Below are 27,246 nucleotides of genomic sequence, written 5' to 3'. Positions count from 1 at the left end.
CACAGCAAGGAGGCACCATGCAAAGGGACATTTAATAGCCTCCAAGAAACGTGCAGCTCCTTGGGCTCATTTTCTGGGAGGAGACTCTCACCCATAGTGTTTTAGCTGCCTTTTTTCCCAGTGGCATGCAACAGGGGCTTTGGGCTGTGACGCAACTCATCAGCTGTTTTTGTAGGTCCACTTTTATGAAGGACTGTAGGGATGCCATTGGGGTCTCATGTAGGAGAGGAGGCAGCTGCCTGCTCCCACTGCCAGAGAGAGCCAGCCAGGCCAAGAACTTCTCCCTTCTAAGCTCCCTGATGGAGCAGTGAGGAGGGGAATAACCTCTACACAGGTCACTTCTTGTTCCCAGAGTCTATGCAGAGAAGCCAAGATAGGAGACTCCAGCCAAGACAGGAGACTCCTACCTCTTGCATGTCCTGTGACTACACATCAGCTTCAACCAGTAACCTGAGCCTGGAGGAATGGCATACTGCAAGATAGCAGAAGCTTCCACGGAGTCCACCTTACAGCTTTCCCTACAGGAAACACAATTATAACCACAATAAATACTCATATGAACCAGAAAGTTTGATTAGCACCCTGCCTGGCTGCTTGCTCATTCATTCACTCTCATAAAGGAGCACATTACCTTTGTATGTACTGTCCCTGACCAGTGGTGGTTTTAACATATAAACCCTAAACATTTCAGGTCCAAATTACCTCCAAGCATGTTTCCTGCTAAGGACAATGCAGAAATAGCACCGCTTTTCTCTCTCAGCATTCAATTTATACCTGTCTTGATCAGAGTGACTTCAGGAGAGAGCAGCACCCGAATGTGGGTTAGGATTAGTGCTGCATGTGAAATCATCACATGCATGCCACTGGATGAGGGTCACAGTTTGCCAGTGCTCAGGGAATTACACTGCATGGCCCTGAGGGAGAAGAGATCTGTCCACACTCCCCAGGGAATAATGATGAGGAGGCAGAAGGGGAGAGGCAGTGCTTGGGTGCAGATGGCCTTAAGATGTAGAAGATGTAGGTGACCTTCACAACCATCCAAAGAGATGGAAGGTACTGTTGTCCCTCTGAACACAACTGCACAAGCACTTCACCCTTCCCGGCACAAGGTCAGCCATGGCAGTGCTGCAGCGTGCTAGGGGACACTCACATGTCCCAGTTTGGGGGCTGGTAATGAATAGCTGAGGGTGCCAGGCTTCCCAGCTCCCACCGCCAGATCTGAAGGGGAACAGCTGCCTGCTCCCAGAGTTTACACAGCTGTGGGGAAGCATTACCAGCTGACAAGCCACTCTCCCTTAAGCGTCAGTGCACACCACCTCTTGCTGTTAGAAGCACTTCCCCAGCCGAGTAAAAGGATCTTGTGGATGTGAACAGGAGTGAAGGTAAGGTGAACTTTTGAATTACAGCCAAGTTAACTGTGCGGAGAGGATAAATGCGGAGCAAGGTATCGGAGCAGAAGCAGTGTCAGGAAACAGGAGGCTAACAACAAAACTTTTGCAGTTATTAGCCCATAATGTTGGCACTTGCTTTCTACCTCCAGCTGCTCAGAGCTTGCATTTCTTGACCTGCAGAGCATGTTTGCAAGGTATGTCTGTTTTGCCAAGCTTCTCCTGAAAGGGAAAAGTGATCTGATGGGACATTTTGTTGAAGGTGAGTTTGAGAACCTTTAAGACTACTCCAGCATCAGTTTTCACACCCCGTCAGTGAAGTCACTTCTTGTGATTGAGACATGGATTTAGACCATTCTTAATGGTAGGCACTGCATTTGAAAGCTGTTTAGAACAGAATCAGGGTGAGAAGAACCAGACATTTGCATCTTTTGGCCTTGAGCCCATCCTTGGGGGGCAATAGTTGAGCTGTCATCATCAAAGATTAAAGCCAACACAGGTACTTAGTCTAACAAGAAATCTGATTGAACAGATGGTGAATAGAGAGAGATTTAAGAAGTCTGGAAGAGGAAACTGGTTTTAGAGATGCAGTCATTGGGAGGTAAAGGTGCTAAAAGTCCTTGTGATGCTAAATCCCACTATGTGGTTAGAAATGGATGATTTTCAGCCAGAATTTCTGAAAAGAAGAAATTAATCAGAATGCATGGGAAAAAGAAAAAAAGAAAGGTCATTTAGTTTTGTCTCAAATGCCCACTGTGCAGTAGGAAAGCTAGAGCAAGGCCTAAACATAAAGGTGCTCTTGGAGACATTACAATAAAGTGAAAAAACCCAAAACTTTCTATAGCACATTGAAAAACGACATCCTTGCATGAGTTGCCTGCAGAGCTTAGTGCTGTAAAGCAAGACAGTAGGTGTTTGCTTTTTTCTGGGACTAGACTAAAGCCGGTAGTGTCTCTGGGGTTAAAAGTAATGTCAGCTGTTTGAGTGCAAGGTCTCTGCTGCTCAAGCCAGCCCTTGAAGTCTGTAGAGATGCAAAATGCCTACCAACAAGATCCATAGATTTCACTTGCACATGTGCATAGAGGAGGCTCTCTCTGCTCCCCTCTGGAACCCATCACACCCTAACAAGCACATCTTTAAACTCAAGGTGACCCTGCTGTAGGGGAGATGGATGGGTGGAGGAGGGGGTGTCAAGAGCTTGAATTAATATGCTGAGCAAGCCAGTTTCCAATGATTTATACCATAGGGACAACACTTACTGCTTCTTTGCTCCCTAAGCCTCCACCCTGCTCAAGATCCAGCATACCATACAGGAAGCTCAGCAACACATGCAGAAAGTTGAGCTTACTACTGTACTTACTAATGGATCCAATGACAGATATATGGTTGAGCAAGAGTCAGTGTGCAGGAGCAGGCATGGCAAATTTGGAATCTGAGGCAAATTTAGAAGTTTGTGCTCGCAAGAGGAAAAATGAGGGAAGGAGAAAAAAAACCAGCACAAATCAGAGCTAAAGTGGCTGAACTTAAGTGGCACAGTTGTGCATGGAGAACAGTTGTGGTGAAAACCAAAAAAAAATATGGATATTCCTCTGAGTATAATGAATAAGTCACTAACAGCGAGTTAAAACCAACAACAAAACCTTCCTCTTTCATTTATCTGGTGCTATTTGACAAATGTGGAATCTCCAAAGGCTACGCCAGCATCAAGATCTTGCTAAAGACTTTCCTTGTGACAGACCTGTTGGAAGTGCTCTTTTTGTACACTGATTTACTAGATGAATTATTGAGCAGGGGAGGCAAAGATCCGAGCAGGTTGTAATGCCATGTCTCTTGTCTCTTTGTGAACAGCTAAACAAGGAAGGGGATTCTCTGGTGCATCAGGGAGAGTTTTAGATCTTGGTAATCCCTAGAAAAGACTGCGCAGAATTTGAAGTGATGAGCCACTCTCTTGGCTTTTTATGTCTGTGGTATAGCAATATGGGAGTTGGAAATGTTTTCTGGGTCCTTAGGTGCGAAACAGCACCAACGATAACAGGAGCTCAGACCTCTCTGTTTATCATTACCTGGGCATGTTCAGGGACTTGCAGCTTCTCAGTGACTCCTGCTCACAAGACCTGCTGAGCTCTGGGCTTGCAACACTGCCTTGGTGCTCAGCACAGCAGGGCAACCCGCACCAGACTGCTGAACCACTTCACACAGGCAGTACAGGGGAGAGCTCTTTCTGTGAATGTTTGCCTCTAAAATTACAGTAAAATGTCCCCAAACTCAATTACTCTACCTGGTTCTCTTTAACAAATCTTTTAACCTCCAGACCCCTGGGTTTTTCAGCTGTATTGCTTTTGGCAGGAACACCATTCTGTTTGTTCTGTAGTGCTGCTGGCAGAAAGCAGATGCTTTACTTCAAGAAAACGGAGCTTCCAAGTGGAAATCACGTCCCGATATTCTAAGCAGATGCTAGAGAATGACTCAGGTGCAGTCTTCTGCCCTAATGTCCTATTTTCCACTAAAATTTAAGGGGAAAAAAGAAAAAAAAAAAGAATTTTTAATGCATCCTTTAGCTGCAGTGGCTGGGCAGTTAGTCAAGGACAGACAAATGTTGCCAAATAGAGATTTTTCAACTAGTAGAAGCTGGCCTGGATCTTCAGAGCTATTTTGATTCTTGTTAAGTGTGTCTGAAGATCTAGCCAGTCATGCCCAAGTTATAGCATTGTTAGGATGTTTTAAGGGTTAATGTTTTAACACAGTTCTGATGTGATCATGACACAGTTATGATTTCAACACGGTTTAAAAGGTGGGCTTGCCTTTAGTACAAACCACATCGTTTCAAATTCAGACCAGCAACAGCAAATGAATGGAGGACAAAAGAAAGATGAGAGAAATGGGTTGAAAAAGACTGGAAAAAAAGGGGATAAAATGTGAGAAACCTCAGCAGGGTGACACAAAGGAGAACCAGCAGAATGCAGAGAAATGTCTCAGACGCTCACGTAAGCAGGGAGATTTCATTTATTTGGCACAGAGGGACAATAGCCCGGCTAACCAGGATAGCTATTGTTCTTTTGTTTTTAAGAAACAAAAAGGGAAAATGCGAAGCACTAGCTTCCCAGGCGAAAATCATAAAAATAAGTTCTCATCCTGCTGTCCAACAAGGAATGAGAAGCCTCCTGCACTTCACCTATCGCCCCCACGCTGTTATTCACTCACTTGTTTGTCAGCTTAGAAAACAAATGAAATATATTGAGGCCTCGGTCTGAGGAGAGCTGAGGGTGTTTTTATAGCAGAACAAGTTAATTGAATCGAAAACCATTGAGTCAATGCACTAAGCAGAAAAATGCACGGTGCTATCTGCTGTGTAGTTGAGCACACAAGTGCTCCAGCAGCCAGTATTTCAGAAGGATTATAATACCGGTGTGTTCCCTTTAGCTTTGTTACAGCATTTTTCATAGTGGAGACAGAAAGCCATCCACAATTGGAGGAAGCCTCAAAATGTTGCATTCCTTCGGTGGTGGTGGTGGAGGGAGAAGAAAAGGAGGACTTTGATTCAGCAAGACAGAGGTTCTCCAATATGAGGGTGACAGCTGGAGAATAAGGACCCACTGTTCAGGGACAGTGAATTGCTTATAGCCTTTTACAAGCTCGGGGAGGGTGTAAGCTGTGAACGAGCCTTGGGAGCTTTGGCACAAACACAGTGGATCCTGTCAGCAAAAAAGACCTTCCACAGCACCTAGGTAGCGTCGTGAGCCTGTTAAGGACCATTTAAAGCATCGACGTGCAGAATTGCCCCCTTCAGCCGGTTTGCTGGAAAGCAAACAGCTGTCACTGAGGGAGGCAGGGTGTCAGATATGCCTGGAGACACACATCTGGGAATTTCTGACCAATTAAAATATTTCTGAACACAAAAGATGACAGTTTCTATTGAGGGAACTGGTCGAAAGCGTTATCTGGGAGACCCAAACAGATCAATCATGCGCTTCTTGCTCGGGGAGTTCCTGCTTTTCACAACTAACTGACTTCACTGGGGAAAGGACAAGCTCTGCAGCATCATAACTCTCTGCAGCAACCACAGGACAAACAAACAGAACTGGGGCAAGGCTCAATGATTTTTTAACCTGATGGTCAAAGCTGTGGTGGATTTCACCTGCATGCTCAAATGTGAAAATATGGATTTGTAATATAAAGAACACAACCCCAGAGCCAAATCCTTCCGTTATACATAAGGCAAGTTCTCAGTAGAATATACTACTGAGGGGCATAATAAATATTCATGCTTGTTTACAACTTAATGCATGTGTGTTGCCCCATGGACTTCATCAGCGATTCCCATTGCTTGATCTTGCATACGGATGTTAGCACTCCTGAGTTTCTCAGTTCTCTGAAGGGCTTTTGGAGAGAGCTCTCCACAGGCATGGCTTGAACTGTGTTTAGTACCTGTCAGTAGAAGACAAAAGGCATTTTTAAATAGACAATTTAAGTTAGCATTATTTGCATGTCTAAGGCCTAAATAACATTAGTTGTTTGTACATCCAAGGTCTAAACAAAGGAGAAACATAAATGAATATGTTTTAATAACCAGTTTTCCTGTTCTGTGGTGGTTCTGTGGTGGAAAATTTATTATCATTACTGAACAGTAATTTGAGTTTATTTTGCTTATTTACAGATGCTTTAATTCACTAATCTGTATATTTACCCATTTTTATTCCTTTTCCTATTTTGTTGACTTTCCAATCCCTAAGCCAGTTCCACGTTATAAAATTTCTCAGCATTCCCAGTTTCCTTGTTGAGGGTGCAATGCCATGCGTCCTCTCTTGCTACCACAAGCCCCGCTAACCAAGACAGTGGCCACTCGGTCGTGCTGCAGAGCCAAAACTTTCCACCCACACGTTGCTGGTGGCGCGGCGTTTCATTAGAAACAAAATGATTGTTGCGAATTTTTATTTAAGTGTGGTCTCGCAGCAGCGCAAATGGCATCCCCGCTAATTTTTGCTAAATTCATCGCGTCACTTTGAAGGAGAGGAAGCGCCTCAGCGAACCCCCCCGGGCTCGCCCGCCCGGGCATGGCAGACCCGGCGGCAACCGCAAGAGCGCGGAGAGGAGCCGGTCACCCCTAGACTGGGCGTCAGAAAACAATTACTCGAGAGACTTAATGTTTAAAGCTGCATTAACGCCTCGGTGCTTTCAAAGAACGGCCCCGAAGCCCCGCTCGCATCCCAGACCCAAAAAGGGCGCGAGGGTCTGGCGACCGCCCGAACCCCGACGCGTCAGACCCAGGGTGGGAGGGGGGTCCCCGGCGCTGAAACCGGCGGTATTAAAAAATGGGGGTGGGCGGAGGGGGCTGGATGCGGGCGGATGGGGGCAGGTCGGGCCGGAGGAGGGCGAATGTTTCCTGCCCGCCGCCGCCGCCCCCCGGCCGCCCCCCGCAGCCGGGCGGAAGTCAGCCCGCGCCGTCGGAGCTTAAAAGGCTCCCGCACGCCGCGCCGCCCCAGTGCCGGCGGCCGCAGCGGGGCCGGAGCCAGCGCCGCCGCCAGCCCCGCGCCCCCCGCCCCCCCGGGGCCGCCCTCCGCACCCCGCCAGGCGGGGAAGGCGCCCGGCGCGATGGCTCTCCCCGGATCCCACGCCGCCTGGGACGGTGCTGCCGCATCAGTGAGTAATTCCTGTTAATTCACCCCCCGGGGCCGGTGGGCTCCGGCTCGGCAGATCGCGGGGGAGGCGGGCGTTTTGGTTATCGCTGCTTTCCCCCCCCCGCCCTCCGCCCCTCCTCTAGCCTCTTCTTCGGGTTTTATATTATTTTTGTTTTCTCAATAAAACACCACGCGAAGAGGCGAGATGACAAAGGAAATGTGATCCTAGGCGCTGCAGGGGCTCAGAGCGAGCGAGAACCGGAGAGGAGGAGGAGGAGGAGGGGGCGAGCGTAGCGCTCTCGGATAGCATTGCACAGCGGCTCCAATTTGTGCGAGCGAATATAATACACCCCCCATGAATAATTCAGGGCGGCCGGCCGGGACCTGCCGCTGCTCCTCTGCCCGGCCGCCGCAGCCTCTGCGAGCCGCGCCGAGCCCGCCGCACTGACCGGCCGGCAGCAGCCGCCCGAGCCGCCGGGTACCGCGTGTGGCGGGGCTGCTGCGGGCTCGGCGCTGCCCTCCGCGGGAAGCCCCGCGTAAAGGAAGGCGTCCGGCGGGAGTCGGGACTCGGAGAGGCGAGAGAGAGGACTGCCCTTCTTGGCCGCCCTCGGAGCCCTTTTATTCTTCCCATCTCCTCCTTCTCCTCCGCGTCCCGCCAGCGTGAGTCTCTGCCGGTGGGGTGGGCACCAACACCGCCCTCCATCCCCACCCCCCCAGTCATGCGGTGGTGGAGCAGGCGTCGGCGGGGGAAGACTGGAGCCGGAGAAGTCTGCCTGGCCACTGTGTTTCAGTGCCTCTCTCTCTCCTAGAGCTGCTCTGGATTGCAAAAGTGGAGGGGGGAACTGAAACGAAATTTCCCCTTCCCCCCCGACAAGCACAGGTTTAAAGGAAAAGAGGAAAAAACCCAACGCCCCAAGAAGAAAGAGCGAAACTTGAGTTAAGCCCCTGCTGCCCCCCACCCGCCCGGCCGAGAGGGACTTGCACTGCCGCCCCGACCCGGTTCTACGGCCGTGGGAACCGGAGCCGAGCCCCCACGGACAGAGTTCGGTCCCCGCTGGATGCGGCGGGGATCGGGCGGTCGGCGCCCATGCACTTTCCGTTTAGGAAGAAGACAAGTAACCAAACCACGTTGTCAAACTGCTGACCCAAGGGGGAGATGAGAAGACTGTGTGAGGTATTGACCGATCCGGGAATCGATACAATTTGTCTAATGCAACGGGGGATCGGGGGTTAAGTACATGAGAGGGAAGAGAGGATCCATTTGCTGAGGGAGAACGGGACAGCTACACCTTGATACCAAAAATACTCCCCCCTCCCCGCAGCAGCCAGCCCGGCAGCAGCGAGGTACGAGAGGACCCAGCTCCCTGCAGACCGCCGGATCGATGACACCATATTTGCAAAACCGGCCCATCGATCCCACTTGGCAAAACGACTGATCGATGCCAGCTTGCTCGTAAGCTGCTTGCAGAACTACCTTCTCCCCGCGCCTCTGTTTTTCCGCCCACGCCTTTTTTTTTTTTTTTTAATTGTTTTTTTTTTGAGGAAGGAGAGACACGTTTTTGCCCCCCATCGGGGAGTCAGGCCCGTCGCAAATGGCTTCGTTTCCCGAGTCCGACTTCCAGATCTGCCCGCTGTGCAAGGAGATGTGCGGCTCGCCGGCTCCCCTGTCGTCCAACTCCTCCACCTCCTCGTCCTCCTCGCAGACCTCCAGCTCCTCCGGGGGTGGCGGCGGCTCCTCCTGCGGGGGCCCGCCGCGGCGGCTCCACGTCCTGCCCTGCCTGCACGCCTTCTGCCGCCAGTGCCTGGAGGCGCAGCGGCACCCCGGCGCGGGGGACGCGCTCAAGCTGCGCTGCCCCATCTGCGACCAGAAGGTGGTGATCTCGGAGCCCTCGGGCATGGACGCACTGCCCTCCTCCAACTTCCTCCTCAGCAACCTGCTGGACGTCGTCGTCGTGGCCGCCGCCGCCGACGAGCAGAAGAACGGCCGTGCCGCCGGGGCCGGCCCCGCCGCGGGCTCGAGCGCCGGCGGCGGCGGCGGCAACAACCGGCACCACGGCCGCCCGCCGCCGGGGCCGTCCCGCGCCGCCGGCTCCTCGCCCGCCGCCGCCGCCTCGGCCGCGCCCTCCTCGACGTCGTCGTCGTCCTCCTCCTCGGGCGGCGGCGGCGGCTCGGCGGCGCTCCTGCTGCGGCGGCCCCACAGCCGGCAGGGCGAGCCCCGCTGCAGCTCCTGCGACGAGGGCAACGCCGCCAGCTCCCGCTGCCTCGACTGCCAGGAGCACCTGTGCGACAACTGCGTGCGGGCGCACCAGCGCGTCCGCCTCACCAAGGACCACTTCATCGAGCGCTTCGCCGCCGGCTCCGCCGCCGCCGGTCCCGCCGCGCCGCTCGCCCTCAGCCCGCCCTACCCCGCCTCGCCGTACAACATCCTCTCCGTCTTCCCCGACCGGGCCAGCTACTGCCAGCACCACGACGACGAGGTGAGCGCGATGCGCGGCGAGGGAGGGAGGGAAGGGGCGGCCGCGCTCCCGCCCCTGGCCGGCGCCAGAGGGCCCCCGCCCGCATCGCCGGGGACCGGCCGCGGCGCTTCTGCCGCCCCGCGGGGCTGGGGACGGGGGGCAGGGCCGGTGCGGGGCGCGGGAGCCGCTGGCTCACCGGGGGAGGGCGTGCGGCGAAGCGCCGCAGCCCGGGAGGAGGAGGTGAGCCGGGGGCCCTTCCGCGAGGTGCGGGACACGCTGTCCCCGGAGGCGGCTGGCGGAGCCCCGGTCTGCCCGGGGGTGAGCGGTTTGTAGTGGGGGCATTGGGCTGCTGCGGGCGCTGTGCCCCTTAGAGGAAGCTCCTCGGGCGCGTACCGAGGGGTGGCGAGGCCGTGGAGATGCAAGAGAAAAAAGTTTGGGGCCCCCCAGAGCCCCAATGCTGAGTTAAACTGTTTTGGGGAGTCTGCTTTGTACGACCGTGTTCGGTGTGTAACCCACTGGAGAAAGAAAAACGAATAAATAGGGAAGGAAGATAACTGTGTTGAGGAAAGGACACCTTTTTGATTATTTATTTATAAGTAAATAAAAGGTAGCGAAAAAGTTAGGAGATATATTCACGCTTGCATATGCCAGCTACATCTCCTGCCGCTGGTCAACATTTTATCTGCTTCTGTGGTGGCAAACATCTACTGATGCAAAAACAGGAACTTGCTTTATGTGGTGTTAATTTAAAACGCTTTGGCTTCGCAAGTTTTGATTCTGGTGACTCTAAGTATTGTTTCACAGATCTTAAGAGGCAGTGGCTTCTTCAAAATGTACTGAAAGTGTCTTAAGTTTCACTGGGATAGTTTCTTGCTGTGATAGCTTGAAACTTGATTTTGCGTTTGAAGCTGGAAAATGGCGATCTGCTGACTTTCCCCTTTTGCTCTGGGGGTCAGCGCAGGGGGATTTTGCTGGAATTTTCCAGTAACCAGCGTTGGAGGTAGTTTCCTCCCAGGATGAAATTGGACAGCACAACAAGGGGCTTCAGGGAAAACCTGCCTGAGGACAGGGATAGTACAAGAGTTTCCTGTGGGATGCTTGCTTAACTGATACATGAAGGCATTTAGCCTAGGGAAATGTGGTGATGCCTTCAGTTTTCAGGGACACTTTTTCTATCTCCTCTAATGTTGTTATAGCTATGAAATAGTTCTAGAAAGGTCAGGTGTTGTGTTTCTTGAAGTTGCTAGTGTCAGAGGACAGAATGTATGAATTCTGTGGAAAAAGAAAGACCTTAAAATGACATTTGAGGGACATGAAGTGTGCTTGAGGAACAATCAAGTTTTTAACAAAAAAAACCCAAAACAACCCAGAAACGTTATGGCAGCTGGGCTGCTTACAGCTCTTTATGGTATCTCAGTGTCTCCCTAAGAGTGGGCTTCCTAAAGCACGTGTGTAATACTGAATGCTAGGCTAAAATAAGGCATGATGTTCTTAAGACGCTAAAAAAAGCCATCTTTCTGCATTCATTTTGGAGTGTAACTTTGGTCTTGTGGTACAGGCTAGAAAGCTTCTAGTTTTTGTGTTCTCACTAGGGTGAGTAGTTTTACACACTTCTTTTTGAAGTGTGTAAAATAAAACAGTTGAGGGCTTTTGGCCATAGCATAGAATATCCAGCTTCTAACGTGATATATTCTCCATCATTTAGTAAAAGAGTAGCTGGGATAGGAGCTTCAAGGTATTTTGTGGACTTAAAAGCTTAAATTGCAAATGGAACAAAGGTATTCTAGCCTTGCTTAAACTGTACGGCTTTTCTAGAAGTAACTTCTGAAAAAGCTTAATTTATTTTACATAAATAATTTTACTTTCAACAGTGTACTCTGAAAAGAGTACATCTCTTAAAGGATTGGGTTTGGGTGTTCCTGTATCCTGTAGACCTAGAAATTGTTTTAAAACAAGTAAGCATTTTCAAGCCTTCAGCGCCTGTTGAGAAAGGCTTTTATTCTGCAAATTAATGATCTACTACTGTTCTTAATTAGTGCATTTTGGTGGCTCCTTAATGCAGGTGTGCCTGATCAGTATTTGCAAGTATTTATCACTCAAGGGGACTTGTTTGGGAGAGACTGACTGTTGGGAACAGTTTATCCTGTAAATCTTTCTCACTTTGGCTAAAAACAAGTTTTTTTTCTGAGAAAGGGTGGCTGCAAAACTGTGAGGGTTATTGCTTGTTTAAGAATGCTATTTACAGCCTCATAAAAGGTACGATAATAGAAAGGCAGCCTTCCAGGAGAGTACTTAGTGCATCACTTAAGTACTTTGTTTGGCTAATAGTGTAAAAACAAACCTAAAATGCAAGGCAGGAATGGTAGCCTGAAACCTTAATATTAGTAGTTAAAAACTCTGGTTCTGCTCAGTATGTGAGAAAAGCTGGTGAGCAGGATATTCCCTCAGATTAATTCATGCAGGCATAGGCAGATCTCATCTGTAAGGTGCTGGAAGAGTAGTTCTCTTAAATGCAGAGTTCTCCTTCACCAGGGTACACCCTCCTCACCCTCTTTGAGATAAGTTATAAGGAGTTTGACCCCATCTCTGAGGGTTTTCTGCACAAAAGTTGCTGGTTCCCTTATTCTGTGCCTCCTTGCCTAGAACATGATGCTCCTGTCCTAATATTGCTACTCATTTGTTACCTTTGGTCCTCTTCCTCTCTGGTGTTTCTGTCCCTCCTTCTGGGAATCACTGTCCATTCCCCATAATTTTTCCTCATTCCACCTCCGTTTTGAGACTCCCTCGAGTGAGAAGGGAAATAGTACCGTGGGTGGTTACTTACTGGGTGTTCCAAGTCTCAAAACAAGACTACACATACACATTTGCCAGACAAGATCAGTGTAGTTGCTCATCCTCTTAATGCAGAGAAATGCAGATTTCAGCTCTTAACTGGGATGTCTGGCATAGTGTCTTTTTAGTCGAGATGGTTCTGGTCTCAGTTGAGCTGTTGACTCTGGTTGTGTGCTATGAGTATGTAGCAGTCTCTGTAACAGAGAATATTGACTGTTACAGTAGTGGCAAACATTAAAGAGAACCCCGAACACTGCTTTTAGGGTGGCAATGCCTGCAGATACTACAGTGATGCATGAAAGAAAGTGAATAAAAGTGTTGGGGGGTGGGGGGGAAGCAAAAGCCAAATCTTTGTCATAGAGCTGCTGTTGAAACCCAGTCTGGTGGTTTACCACTGGGAACCTCACAATCTGATGTAAAATGCTATCATGGCAGCAGGGAAATGCTTAATCTCAGATGTTTCAAAGCATTCTACAAAAGTAACGGTGTTGCAACCCTGATAATTTTCTTTTGTCTGGCAGTGTTTGTTGTATGGACAGAACTATCAATGCTACTGTAGCAACTAGATGTTATTGCTAAAAAATCAACTAGAATAGGACTTGAAAAAGATTTTACTTTAGTTTTACCCATAATTAAATCAAATATCCTACCTGATATGTCAATGTGTTCTTGGTTGTTTCATGTCTGACTGAAAGAGCACCTCTATTTTTCTTTTCTTGGAAGTCTTAATAGTCTGCGAACGAAACCACGCTCTTAGAAAATGTTGGAACAGCTGTAGGACACTTGGCTTGTACTGAAACTCTCTGGATTCAAGTAAGTTTGCAGAAAGTGGAAAATGCCACAAGTTGCAAGTTAAATAACTGGGGTTTCATTTATGCCAGAGCTCAGCTGCTGTGTGCTTTAATATCATTTCATGATAACAGTGGCGGATGGTCCTCCAAACACTTCAATAACAGACTTCTAACACTTTCTAGGGAAAGTGTGGAGTTGCCAAATTCAGTCAGCTTAACAGTGTGTGACCCTTCTAGTTCTCATATTGCTCTACAGATTCCATTTTAGAAGTGGCTCATGGACTACCAAAACATACAAGACAAAACCCTGTAGCGCCACAGCTCCCTCCATTGCAAGAAAGGATTTTAAAGGTCTTTCTCCCTTGCCCTTACACACACTGTTCCTTCATTTTCCTTGCATCAGTTCTGTCTTTGGTCAGGTTCTTAACTGATCAGCCTACTTTACAAACTCCGAAGTTTTTTGCCATATCAGTGAGTTGCAATGGTTCATGGGGCTATTGGAGCATGTGGACAAGACTCACTAAAATTAAATTGCTATGTTGAATTCTGGGGCTGCATGTATTCCTGGATTTCCTATCTTTTCAGATTACAAATAAAATGCATTCCTTCTTATTGTCTTACAGACTGTAAAAAATGCAATTTTTGGAGGATGGTGCATGTATAGGGGAAAACATTCAACTGCATATCTGTCAGTTGAACTGAAAGCTACTTATCTGGTAACTTGGCTAAATTTGCTGATTGAATTTGTCTAAGCTGCTCTAATGTAGGGTAAAGCTGTGGTTTCACAAAAGGGAGCAAGCTGTCTTAACATCTCATGGCTACTCAGAATAGGGCATCTCACTTCCTCTTCTGTTCTCACCAGGCTAGGCTGTGTGCACTCAGGAGATGCTTCTGTGAGCCCATTTAACGCACTTACCATGACAGAAAACTTTTTTCCCTTTTTCTACCACTGGTATAAGTTTATTTTAATTGCAGGCTAAACTGGTATGAGGGGAAAGGAGGAATAGAGTCATTAGACAGCAATGGTAGGTTAAACGGGGTTGCTTTTGTGTATTGGCTTTCCATGCTGCCAAATGCTGAGCTTTGCTCTGTGGTGCTCTCAGTGCCATCCACCCACACGTCTTGCCAAAGCAGTTGGCTGATGCAGAGGGAGTATGCCCCTGTTCCCAGTTCCAGTTCTGCATCTCTTGCTCAAGGGTTATTTATATGAAACTGCAGTGTGTGATACAGGCTATTGCTGTTTCTCTTTCTAATGATTAAGGTTTTTGCCGCCTGACAAAATGATTAAGGATTTTAGGAGTGCATCCTGAGGCAGTAGTCTTAAAATGTGATCCTTGTGCACAAGCTAGAGAAATTCATACTTCCAGGGTACGTAAGAAACTGCATGTAGTTCTTTGTACTCATGCAGCCTTCATTTATCATACTTACTGTGTCTTTTCTCTTCTGATATCAAATGCACATACAGGTGCCCATCTGAATGCAATGCTTCAGATTAGGTTACTGACAGTTGTGTTTTCCTTTTGAATTTTTTTCCTGATGAAGAAAGCAGGGTAGTGAGTTATTTTGTTCATATATGATTTATGGAATGTGGATTTAACATCCTTAGGATGATAAGGGATTGGAATAATCTCTATAAATTCACAATATTTTTTAATTTACAAATACTGTTCAGCTATCAGCTGTTAAACCTCTTGGATTACTCTGCCTTCCCTTCCCTTTAGATGCCTCCATCACATCTTTAGGTCCTGGCTCTTCCCTGCATGCAGAAGTCTTTTTATTTAACTCCTTCTCTTTAGTAAGAGAATGAAAACTTTGGGTTTTAAACAGCTTTGATACCATACTGGACAGAATCCAAACCCCCCCTGCTGTGCTGTGACTGGTGTTGAAATCCACTCAACATTTCAGGGTAAATGCAGCAAAGTTGTCAGGTTTTTCTCCTGGTGATAATGATATTGTTACACTACTGGCTTAATTAAACATGACTTCAGACAATTTCCAGTGAGTAAAAACTGGAAGAAGCAGAAATGCCTTGGATGTTCAGGCACCTTTCATGGACTATTTTTACTTAGAGCATGTATTTGTAAAACAAAGAGTGTTGCTGTATGTAAGAATATTAATGCTTGCAGGCTGCAGCATAGACCTCTGAGGTTAACAGTGACTTTTTCTGAGAACATACCACTGGAGATGTGCATACAGTAAATAGGCATGAAACTAGGCTACTGTATACCTGTAATTTTTTAATTACAGTTTTGTTTAAAAGCGATTTCTTGAAGTGTCTCGTAAATGGGAGAGAAGGTCTAGCTGAATTTTTGCTCCCATTTAGTGATGAAATCTTGCATCTCATGTGTAGCAGTTTTTCCTTTCAGCTAAATCTTCAGAGCATGTAAACATGCTTCCTAGACCATGCTTCCTTAAAGGAAAAACTACTTAGTTCCTCTGTTTTAAAGTCGAGGAGGTATCATTCCTCTTTCAATACTGTCTTGACCCAGTCTCTTCCTAGTTTTCCTCCCATACTCCCTTCCTTCCTGCAAAGTTGTTGGTGTCTTTCCATGAGACAAAGACTCATGATGTGTTGAGGGCATAGATCTTAAGCTGCACGAACAATGCACTGAGTGCAAGACCAATGTTACCACAGATAAGATTTCACAGAAGGGCTTTATTGTCTTCATCTGTAATCCACTTTCAGTAGAGCAGTTACAAATATAATCTTGGATCATAATTATGTAGTACATAATTTTTACTAATGCTTTTAACCTACCATTTGAAGTCTTAAATTAAAGTGTGGAAATATTGGATGGGACTGGGACTGGCTACTGCTTGGCAATACAAGTACTGGTTAATGTAATGAATGGATCTCCCTGATCCTAAAATATATTGGGCATATTGACTTTGTTTCAGCTGTTCTCCTCACAGGCTCAGCTGCAGCTCCTTCCATGGGTTGTCTTCTCCTTTCCCTGGCTGTGCTTGAAGAAGGGCTCTGTGGGTGGGATGGGTTTGGTCCTTGTAACAAATTAAGTTTGTGCATCCAAATCAAGTCACAGAAATGGAAGAAAAACCTGTTGACGAATTGGAGCAATACTATCTGCCAACTTCTACCTTGAGTACAAAACCTTCTTTACTATGTAATGTCACCTCAGACATTATTTTATCTTTGCCCTAACATCTTAAAGAAGAGAAAGTTTATGTGGCAAAGACAGTAGTGTGCTTCTTTTCTAAAGTTCTTTTGACTCTAAGCTACTTGTTTCTTCCTCTGCTATCAACCCTCAACAAAATAAATTCTTTTCAGGTTTAGAGTCCATAGCTGCTAATCTTTTTTTAGCAACTAAAAATGTTGGCCCGCTTTGAATGCTCTAGCTGTATAGCACAGTATGAAAAGGAATAAAACGCAGTACCCACGGATGAGGCTCATGAATATATGTTCTGTGTTGCTCAGGCATCTTGGATATGTGTGCAATACTGACACAAGAATTAATTCATAGTTACATGTTAAGCTCTAAGAAATAAGAGCTCCATTCCTCTTATTTCTCTTGAGTGTGTAATATGCATTTCTAAAACCCCAGATGGTGAACTTGTTGGATAGGATGATGACTAGTTAGCAGTTTCCTTCATATGTGGTTGAAATATTTTTGAAGTGACTAAGACTTGAACTGGAAACTTCAAATGCTTATTGTTTTATGGTTCTGCATGCTTTGTGCTGTATGCCTCTGCACTGGTGCTGACTTGGAGAAAATGGATTACCTCCCGGCAGCAGGGAAGTGACTTGAGGCAAGCTCTTAACCTGTTGGGCTGGCAATGGGTGCGAGTCACTTTTCAGAGTTGAATACTTAAAATTCTGGGGACTCTGAGGTATGCTTTGAATGCTATAGAGGAAATTATCTCTACTGAAGAAACACGTGTATTGTCTTAAACTCATCTCTGAAGTGGACAGATTAACCCAACCAAAGGCTACGGCTGTCACCTCAGCAGGTATGTTTTACTCCTGTTTGTTACTACAGTATTATCTCTGAAGATCACACAAGCAATCACCGAGGCTGCTCTCATACCAGTGCTTTCCAGGGATGTGAGAATAGCAAATGCTCACCCTTGAATCTGTGTTGTGGGGAAGAAGGGTTCTTTAGTGAGCTAAAGGTAATAGCTAAACGTGTGTTGTATCATTTTCACTCTAATGTTGGTTAGTCTCCACGCGTAACCAAAATATTTAAAGGTGTTCCGTCAAGTTTGCTAAACTGTATCTTTTTCATTTGTTTGTTTGTATTATATGCCCACCCCATACATTTTGTGGCTAGTCAGTGTTGTTATAGACTACCATCTACTGCAAATATTTTCTTTTGCTAGGCAAAGTATTGTGAATGTGCAGAACTACCAAATTCTGTGTTTGTCTGGATTAAAAGGCTGGCAGGGATCTCAAATTCTGCAATCAAACTTCAGCGGAGTTCTCGGATGGTAGTACTGGAGCTTGTTGTTGTATCTTCCCCATGTCCCATGTTGTCTTGGGTTTTGTGGATTCTGTTTGAATGTGTAGGTACTTGCTGTCCAGAGTGGCTGACATATGCTAAAAAACTAATTTTATACAGCCTTTTATTCAGCTCCTCTTGGTTAACAAAAGGCAAACTATTATTTAGGGTAAAATGTCAGCTATCAAACTTCAAATCCTCCCCTTTTCCTTCCCTCTTCACTTCAGTGGTTCTTTTTACTCAGCTATTCACACTGTCATCTTATTGTAGAAAATAAAAATCCCTAGCCTTAAATATTGGGTGCAAGCAAAGCTTGAAAGCTGTCTGCATTATGGATGCCCTTAAGCTTTGTAATCCAACCTGGTGCTGCATCAGGGAGTAGAGAAATGCTGCTGTCTTGTGTTAGGGTTGGTAGTGTGCTCTGTGAATCACCAGTGAGTACTGGTTTCCTGACAAGGTTACTATTGCTGGTCTTCTGTAACCTTGAATGATGCCATGTCAGGTGGTGGAGGGTGTAAGGGAATGTGATTAGGTAGCTCCTGGGGTCTTCCTGCTGCTGTGTCTTGCTGTGCTTTGGAAGTCAACTGTATGGTTCCTGGATGTTTTAGTAAGTGTATGTATCTGTGAGGCAGAGTGGGTCTGTTACTTTGAGGAAGAACTTTCTTAGGGCATGGAAAGAAGGAGCATCATGCCTCCAAGCCTTCTTTTTTCCCTTTAAAAGTAGGGCTGGTAAAGGGTTAAATTCCAGCCCCCTGCAGCACACCCCGCCCCCACCGCTATATATGGTGTGCCCAAAGGCACTGGAGATTTAATACATTGAAGTTGGAGCGTGAAGGGGGTCTGCAGCCTGCTAGACAAAGTCACTCAAATTTCAAGAATACTTGATCCATACAAGGATGTTACTTGAGAAAGGCAGCATGGCTTCTCTGTTAAGAAACCGGTTGCCGAATGAGCCGGCTGAGTGTCCCAAACACGGCTTTTGTGGCTAGATGAGCAAATTGGAAACCAGATTTTCTTTAATTGGTGACTGACTGATCAGCAAGCCAGCTAAAGTTGTTGTGAGAACCAGTCTCCCTTCAGAGAAGTGGTTATTTGTAGGGGAAAAGGAAAATGGTTGTTTCTCCCACTGAAGTGCTTGCAAGTTGTGGACGCTATTGTGAAGATGATACAAAAGAGCTTAGTTGAATTGAATACTAGACTAAAATAATGGAAAATAATTTCCCCAGGCTAGTTAATGGAGAAGCAGCTACAGTGTTGCAACTGTGTCCCAATAGTATATATTTGGTGTTAACTTTTAACAAAAGGCTTTTAAATGGATGGACAAATATTTTGGGAAGAAAGGAGGGACAGTTTATGGAAGAAAAAAAAAGACAAAATTATTATAATAAAAAAATTGGTACTGGAAAGATCAGGCAGTGGTCTGGAGTAGATTCTACCCTGAAAGAAATAACAACCAAACTAGCAACAATAACAAAACATCAGGGAATTGGAAAGGATGAAGTACAAAAGAATTCCTAGAACACTGAGGTCCCAGTATTTCTAGTGCTGCTCTTGTATGTACTAAGATGGTAATGGGAGTAAAATTTAATACACTCCTTGCTTCTTCCCCTCTTGTACTTAATACAATTGTCAGTGAGGGGGTGGATGTAATAATCTCTGCCTCCCCCAATATTATGAAAGCATTGATAAGATTAGAATTAAGAATTGGATTAGAGTTATAAATGGTGGCTGTTGACAGTTCCAAAAGGTAACTACATGCCCTTTCTTAGCATGAAAGTGCTGTTTTCTTTCTCTGTTCTAGACAACATGTATTTTAATTGACAATATTTCATGGTAGCTCTTGTGCTCTTCTAGCATTACTAATTTTTTCAAGGGCTCTGAGCCTCTTGCTAGATAACTGATGTATGGCCCTTGAGCTTTCTGCCCATGAAGCATGCATTACCCTGAGTGGTGGTTGGTGGGACAGTTCATAGGGAGGTTCATAGTGGGCAATCTAAGCAGGCTGGGCTAAGTGGAAGCAAGGCTGAAGTGTCTTGAGCTGGCTTTTACTACATAGCTGGCAATTTGCTGGAGGGCTGTCCACTCCAAGCCTCCAGACACTCCTGAGAGGTGCTTTTTCTGTTTGTATGCACTTCCCAATGCATACAAATTTGATAAACTTCCTAAGTTTTAGACAATTGTGACTTGTCAAAACAGACTTTATCTTCGTGTTATTGCTTTTCTGGCAAAGGCGGTGTTATCCCATCTTTGCATCTTGTCAAAAGTAGTTCATTGTGTACCTCTGAATCTGAACTCTTCCTCAGTAGCAGCTGTGTCAAGTCAGCCCAATTTCTTTGTCCCTTACCAAAACAAGTGGTAAATCTCTAAGGCAATGTTCCTCCCAACCTGAAGGGGTACATGTGGGCCCCTCATTCCAAGTGGTTTATTCTTCAAATAATATTTCCAGGGAGCAGTTGTACGCCTTCATTGCATATATTGTTACATATTGGTACATGGTTAGTGCATGTTGATACCTTCTAGTAACAATTGAAAATTCTTTATGATTTAGGAAGCTACATCTTCTAGACAACTACTAGAGAGATTTTGCAGGAAGTTCTGAAGCACTGCAGTTACAATTAATATAACGTGTACATTTTGTTTCCCCTTGTAGGAGACTTTGGCATTGACTTGGATATAGGTAAGGTCAGCATGTCTTTGCAAAGACTGGAGTAGTTGGATTCTGTGGCTGGCCACTTGAGCTTGTAGTGGCATACTTGGGCTTGGCTTAGATCCAGAGGCTCTTCTTTCACTGGAACGCTTCCTTGTCAGTCCTTTCGTTAGTTTTCCTATGCCTCTGAGCCAGTGAAGCGAGTTCAAGTAGTACGTGATTACTGATAGTCTTTACTAGTGCTCCTATCTTGGTCTTTTGGCAACGATGCCAAAAAACTTTATACACTGAGAGGACAAATAGGAGAACCATAATTTAAAAGTGCAGGTGTTAACATGAGCTTACTTTAACAAACTGCAACAAAAAAAAATCAACTTGAGCTGTTTTTTAAATGTTTCATTTTCATATCTCAGTCCTTAGATGCAAGCAATTAACTTATTTTTCTTCAAAGAGTACCATAATTTTTATAGTTGTAGAAGTTATTTAGGGTGTTAAACTACTTATAGCTTTATTTTAATTGGTTTCCAATTGCTTGTCTAGCTGCAGAAACTTTGTGAGGAGGAGTTACTCAGCTGCCTCATTTGGCAACCAGTTTCTTAGAGTGAAGTCACACCTTTCAGTTAACATCCTTGTAAATACAATTCATAGCATTTTTATTCTGTATGTGATATCACTTCTGACACCTGTTCTTAATGCCAGCCTATGCCAGTCAGTAGAGAACAGGGGCTGCAAAGGAGCTGATGAAACTCCTCAATGGTGTGGACCGAAGATGTATGGAAGGTCCCTTTCTCTTGTCCAAACCTGTTCATCTCATTTCCTTCCTCAGCTCTGCCTTAAACTTTGAAGTTGAACAACATGGATGCTTTGAATGAATTTTTGGTGAAAGCCATAGTTGTGCTTGTCATTATAAAGCATTCTTGTGACTAAGCATCTCTTAAATTTAAACAACTTTTAAATTGTTGTGTTTTTTGCTAGTGCAAGTCACTGTGTGAATATGGAACAAGTGTTCATTCCTCGCAGTAATACACTTTATCTGTTGCCATTCATTTGCCTTCATTATATAGTGTCAGTGTGTGTATGTAAACATCATTTTTATATAGTATTTATGAGGGTTTGGCTAGCATAGTAAGACCAACTTATTTTCTCCTAAATGAAAGATAAATCTTGACAGTTAATCAATCTAGGAATAATGTATTGGACCAGTACCCTGTCAGAACTGCTGTTTTGTCTTCACCAATGTTCAATACAGCTGTTTCAGGAAAACAGAAAGAAAAGGTGTTCAGTATTTGTTTTAGAGTAGCTGGTGTACAGTGTGTCCTTCTGATTTAATTTTTAAATTATCATGGGGAAGCCTTGACAGTGTCCTGTCTTACATTATTTTAATATTGGTTTTCTAATATAAGCAACAAAAAATCATGGTCTCAACTGAAAATATCATACAATCCATGAAATTCAATATCATCTTGTCTACAGGAGAACATAGTATTTTCATCAATGTGTTTATTGTTTGAATTTTAAATTCATTTTAACACCATCCAGGGAGGAAACATAAAAGGAAACACTTTTCACTAGCTAGGGGATAAATTGGAAAGAGGAAGTGTTGCATATCAAAACAAAGACCAAAATAAAAAATAGAATAGTGATACCTTCCAGCTAAGATTACTTTATGCTATCCAAATGTGCTATCAGCAGGTGAGAGACTCACTGACATGGAATGCTGTCTTGGGAAATCTTGTTTGTTTCATTCAGATATTCCTCAGCATATGAGAACACAGTGTTAACCTTATTGCAGAATTCAGATAGATTTGTATATGGCTTACCTGGGGATGGAAAGCAAACAAACTACTTGGGATAATGAGTACCTCCCTCATTATAACTCTATTCTATTGTCACTTTTGTGCAGTTTATTCTTCCCTTTGAGAACAATTATCTCATTATATGTAGTGGCATATGATTTTACTCCAAAGCTTCCTGGTATTAATTTTCCTCAAGGTGTGTGTAAAGAAATAGTTGACACCTGTGTTAGTAGATTCAGATTTTGGATGTAGATGGGCAGTTTTCCATTTGGCCCCTGTGGCAAAGATACTTTGACAGACAGCTATGTAAACTCTTGCTGAAGGAGGGAGGTAGTAAGGGGAAGTAATCCAAGGTGACTGACACAGCTCTAAATCTAGCAACTTGCACATACTCTAATAAAGTAGCACAAGTTTTTTGAGCAGCATGATGTGAAATGATATAAAATGCTACACTTATTATCAAAGAAAGGAAACTCCTCTTCGGAAACCCCTGTCTAACCCAGGAAAACTGATGCTAGTTGTTCGCTAAGGAGCAAATGGCTGTTGTTGGAAGATACTTTCCTAGATCAGGAAGACTCAGAATATCGTGGTGTGTGGGTTGTTTTTCCACATTTCATGTATCTGTTTTTCTCCAGGCAGGGGAGACATTCTTGTCAAATACGTATGCCATGGCTCCTTTTCTGCTAAAACTAGGTGAAAATGCTTTCAGAATGAAAGAGCTTTGTAAATCGAAGTTTAAACAAACAAAAAGAAACAAAACCAGCCAAAACAAATTCTCAAAACACCCAGCTCTCATGTGGTCAAAGAAGCCACTTCTTGGAGTAAGCTGACTTGTTTCATGTTTGATCCCATATGGAGTTACGGAGGGAAACCATTCCTCGAGTGCTTTTGTTAAATAAAGCTGTTGCCATGAATTAAGCAACACTGCCCTGGAATGTTTCTGATCATGGTCTTGCAGAGCTTGTGACCTTTGCACTGAACATGTGAACTGAAACTTCATCTTCCAGTGTTCAATAACCATGTTAAAAATTCAGAGGTGAGGCAGTCTTGGGATTTCCTTAGGCTAGCTTAAATGCCAAGTGAAATTTAAGTACTGATTTATACAGTTATTCTTCCCTTTTTTTTTTTTTTTTGGTAAGTCTAAGCTACAATTTTTAATATAACCCTGAAAATTCTTTATCAATTAAGAATACCTCCACGATTGCATAGTGTCTTAAAATGCTTTCATTTATAGGAGCCTACTAAAGCATTAAATACTGCCATCTTCTTGTCTAGATGTGTTCAATTACTCTAATTAGAATGTTTGTAGTAGTGTACTACTGCTTCTTAAGGCAATTGCTTTGACCAATAACTGGTTGTAGTGCTTGCAGAGGATGTTCAGTTTTAACTGGGCTGCAGCTCAAAGGGGGAGAGAAGCAGTTTAAAAACTTTGCCTCTTGCAGTCCATCACTTTGATGCCACTGGACTTCCTACCCAAATAGAATGCTATAAACAATTAAGTGTTTGTCCTGTTTACCAGGTAGAAACACTGCCACCTCTTGGCTATGCACTATCCTGACCTTTCTGAACAACCTTATTGTTTCTTGTGATGTTTTCTGGTGCAGTGTTTCTGAATAATTAGGAGGTGGTGTAGTGAAAGCCTTAATACACCATGCTGTAGAATTGAGATTTTTATGGCAGCCCTAGTAATTGTGGATTCTACCCTGGAACAAAAACATGGAGTATTACTTGGTCAAGTGACTTTCAACTCTGACCCATTGCAGTATACATCCCTTAGAAATATACTAAGTTAAGGTAGACTTCTGCCCTTGCTAAATTAGCTGACCACACAATTTGGCAGCAGTGCTGGCATCTGAAAGTAATGTCTGGCACAAAAGGGATTCAGCCTTTGTGCCGTTAAAAGGGACCGACAAAGTATTTTCTACTGATCTTTTTTTATTTGATTTTGGTCAAAACTATGTTGATCAAATGCTGAATTCTGCATTTGGGGGAAAAAAGGCTTTGTTAGGTTCTGACAATGTTTCCAATATCAGTTTTAGTGAAGCTGGCTTGAGGAGTAGTCTAAAATATTGCAGCTTCAGGATTCCCTATATTGTGGGGGGTTATAATAATTAACCCTTAATTCCATAACACTTCCCAGTCGGGAGGGAAGTTATGCTTCTACCTGAAAGCCTTTTCTTGCTGTAACCAGCTTTGTCTTTTTCTATAAACATCCAGTGTTTTGCTGGCCGTATGTTTGTCTGGTTGTGCAGTGAACTTCATTCTCAAAAACAGGTACAGAAGGGTAACTTCTTCAACAGTTAACCTGCCACAAACTAAATGAGCCTTAAGGAACACCCCTAATGCTGGCTTTTACTCTAACAAGCCAGTCCAATGAGGGCTGGGAAGAACTCCTACTTAAAACCTGCCCATGTGAGAGGGAAGTCTGATGTGCCATTTCTCAGAGAACTTTTCCTGTAGAAAATCCTGGTGCAAAGCAGTGACATCCATAGCCCAAAGAGCTGTAATACCAGTTAGTGCAATCCCCACCTCAAGCAGCAAGTTTTGGTGGAATATGGAAACTTGAGAGAGAGACAAGGTGCTTACAGAACGTGAGAGGACTTCAGTGGCTGAGTGGGATTGTCAGGATGCTAACAACATCCTGACTCCTATATTAGCAACTGGAATTAATTTCTGGTGGACGTGTAACTTAAGCTCCATAATGGTGATAAAGGATCTGGGTTTCCAGCATCTGTTCGTAAGTTGCAGCTCAAAACCCTTTCTCAAAGGTAGTCTCCTTCCTACACCCCCTACCCCAGCCCCTTCAGGTGTGGGGGTGGGAGGTCATGGTGGGGAAGCAGCTTTCCACTGTTGTATCCCTGTTCTGTGCACATCTCAAAAATGAGGCAGGTGTAAATCCAATTTCCTGTGAATGAACTTTCAAATATAACTTCTGAGATGGTGTTTTGGAGTCTCTTGTGGGAGAGACTTTATAGAGAAGAACCTGAATGACTGGCCTAAGAAAGAGAGTAATGAAGAGCTTGGCTTCCTCATCAGTAGGAGAGGAGGGGTGTCTGGGGTGCCAGTCAGTACTCCAGTGGCTCTTATTTCATATGAATAAATACCTTATTAAAAAAAAAAGACACAAACTCTGGTATTACTGCAGTACAGACTGGAAAATAAGCTGCAGAGCTTTAAAGACCTTCTGTAGCCATAGCAAATAAAGCTTCACTGTGCAGGCTATATGCTTCCTTCTTGCAGATTTAAGTGAAGTAACAGAAAAGGATGACAGTTACTATACAAGCTTTAAGCCTTCTTGTTTGGCTTCATGAATCAAGGTTTAGAACTGCTGAAATGTCATTCTTGGATTTAAATGACAAGTAATTTGATAGTATAGAAGTTACTGAAATGTTTTTGTTTAGCAGAAAACCCTCTATGTTGTGTTTAGTTTTGATGGCTTGCAGATTAAAGGTGTATTGTGCTGCTCCTGCGGCATTAATGAAAATACTATTTAGTGCCTATTTTTCAGCATCATTAGTGCAGAGTTAGTCACACTGTATAAGCAGTAATGGTGGATTTTTAAAATGGAGGCCTGCTGGAGGGAGGAAGGATTGGCAAATATGATGTATCTAAAAATTATTGGAAAACAGTAATTTTCAGAAGTGTTTCTGTAGTGGCAGATTCATTAGGATAAAATGTTAACTGAATAGTTTTGGCTAATTTGTGATGAAAGTGAATAGATAATGGAAATTTCAGAATTGCTGTCGGCTATTATGATGGCTGATGGCTAAGTATTTTGAATGGAAGAAAAAAAACGTACCTTAAGGATTTTTTTCAGCCTTTTTGACAAAGCTTAAGAGTTTTTAACATCTCAAAACATGTTTGACCTCCCCACCCTTAAGCCATTTTGACACTCTTTACCATTGCATTTCAACAGGAAAGAAAGATCCTTTTTATAGCCAAATGGCTTCCTCCTTCTCTTCTCCCTCTTTTCCCCTCCATCCCCCACCCCAGAGAGCCTTTCTAGTGCTCAGACTTCAGCTGCTGCCTGGATACTGGCTACATCTGTCTTGTTTAGATGGTCCTAAGAAAAAACAGCATTGACTGTGACCGGAGGGCCAACAACAAGATATGTTTCTTTTCAAATTTGAAAGGAAGCCCTGCACTTGCTTCTGCCTGTTTCTCTAAACTCTTTTTAAATCAATCATGGCTGGTGCTGGTAAATGCCTCCTCTCCCCTCCCTCCCTGAAATGGTCAAAATCCAAAACATTTGAAAAAAGTCTAACGAGTTAAATATGGTGGTGTTCACAAGGCTGATTCCCCTCCTACAGCTTCTAGTTTGATAAAATAAACTCTTTATGGGCTCTTGCTTTGAGACAGCCATTGGGAAAAGTTTCAAAGAGAATAGTGTGACTCTAGGTGGAATTTGGAGGTTTGCAAGTCCATAAATACACTGATGGCAGACTGGACTTTTGTACTTGCATTAAAAGGGGCACCATTAAAAACTGATTTTGGACCTAAGCAGTGCTTGATGTTTTGTAGTGAAAAAGATGGTGAATGTCAGGGAAAGAGGAGTAATTATGTGGGGCAGATGGAGGACTGAGTAGTTCCTATTTTGGGGGGAATCATCTGATACTTTTAGAGTGAAGGATTAAGGCTGGAACAATGACAATCTTTGCCAGTCAAGAATGCAGTTACAAAAATGTGGGGTGGTGGTTCTGGTTTTTAAAGGTTCATCAGCTGGGTGGGGGGAAGCCATGCAACTTGATCCTGTTCATAAAATTCAGCTATAGCTGAAATGGATTTGCCGATGTGACAATATCTTGTTACACACAAAATAGGAGGAGACTGTGTTAGTGCATGAGAACATGCTGATGTTTTTGCATCACAACCTATGTGTGTCTGGCTGGAGGTGCTAACTTTTGGTTAGTAGTGCTTTTACCACCCCCCACACGGGAAAATGCATCTTTATAATGAACTGCAGGGAACAGAGGAGAAACAAATCGCAGAAGAAATTGCTCTTTTAAGTGTTCCTATTATCCCTTCATTAAATAATGGTTGCTACTACTTTTACTGGTTTAAGAACTTATTAGCCATTTCATTTTTAATAGGCTTATACTGCAGTGAATAGTTTTACGCATGAGCTCTATTTAATTGTTAGCTGTGATGTTTTTAGTCATGAAAATAAGTATATAAGAGATGCAACCTAAGTATTTGGCATGTTACTGGTGTGACTTGGGTGTCCAAGAACCCAGTCCTTTAAATTTTGTGAAAATGTTGCTGGAGTG

At 44.5% G+C, this 27,246-nt stretch overlaps 1 protein-coding gene across 6 annotated transcripts in view; it reads left to right on the top strand.

Moving 5' to 3' along the window:
- Positions 1-6,942: 6,942 nt before the first annotated feature.
- The window catches only part of TRIM71 (tripartite motif containing 71), a 57,173-nt gene continuing 36,869 nt past the window's right edge, over positions 6,943-27,246 (top strand). The window contains exons 1-4 of one of the 6 annotated variants that reach the window (XM_069005833.1): positions 6,943-7,025; positions 7,884-7,939; positions 8,108-8,177; positions 8,326-9,480. In XM_069005833.1, the coding sequence (XP_068861934.1) occupies positions 8,596-9,480 (885 nt within the window). In that variant the 5' untranslated portion in view covers positions 6,943-7,025; positions 7,884-7,939; positions 8,108-8,177; positions 8,326-8,595. Of the gene's footprint in view, positions 7,026-7,883; positions 9,481-27,246 lie in introns of all 6 variants that reach the window. The other 5 variants (XM_069005831.1, XM_069005830.1, XM_069005829.1 and 2 more) reach the window with 5 other exon arrangements.

This window comes from Aphelocoma coerulescens, chromosome 2, assembly GCF_041296385.1.
Source record: "Aphelocoma coerulescens isolate FSJ_1873_10779 chromosome 2, UR_Acoe_1.0, whole genome shotgun sequence".
NCBI classification, from domain to species: domain Eukaryota; kingdom Metazoa; phylum Chordata; class Aves; order Passeriformes; family Corvidae; genus Aphelocoma; species Aphelocoma coerulescens.
The sequence above is the reverse complement of the archived record's forward strand: the minus strand, read 5'-3'. Positions and strand labels throughout refer to the sequence as shown.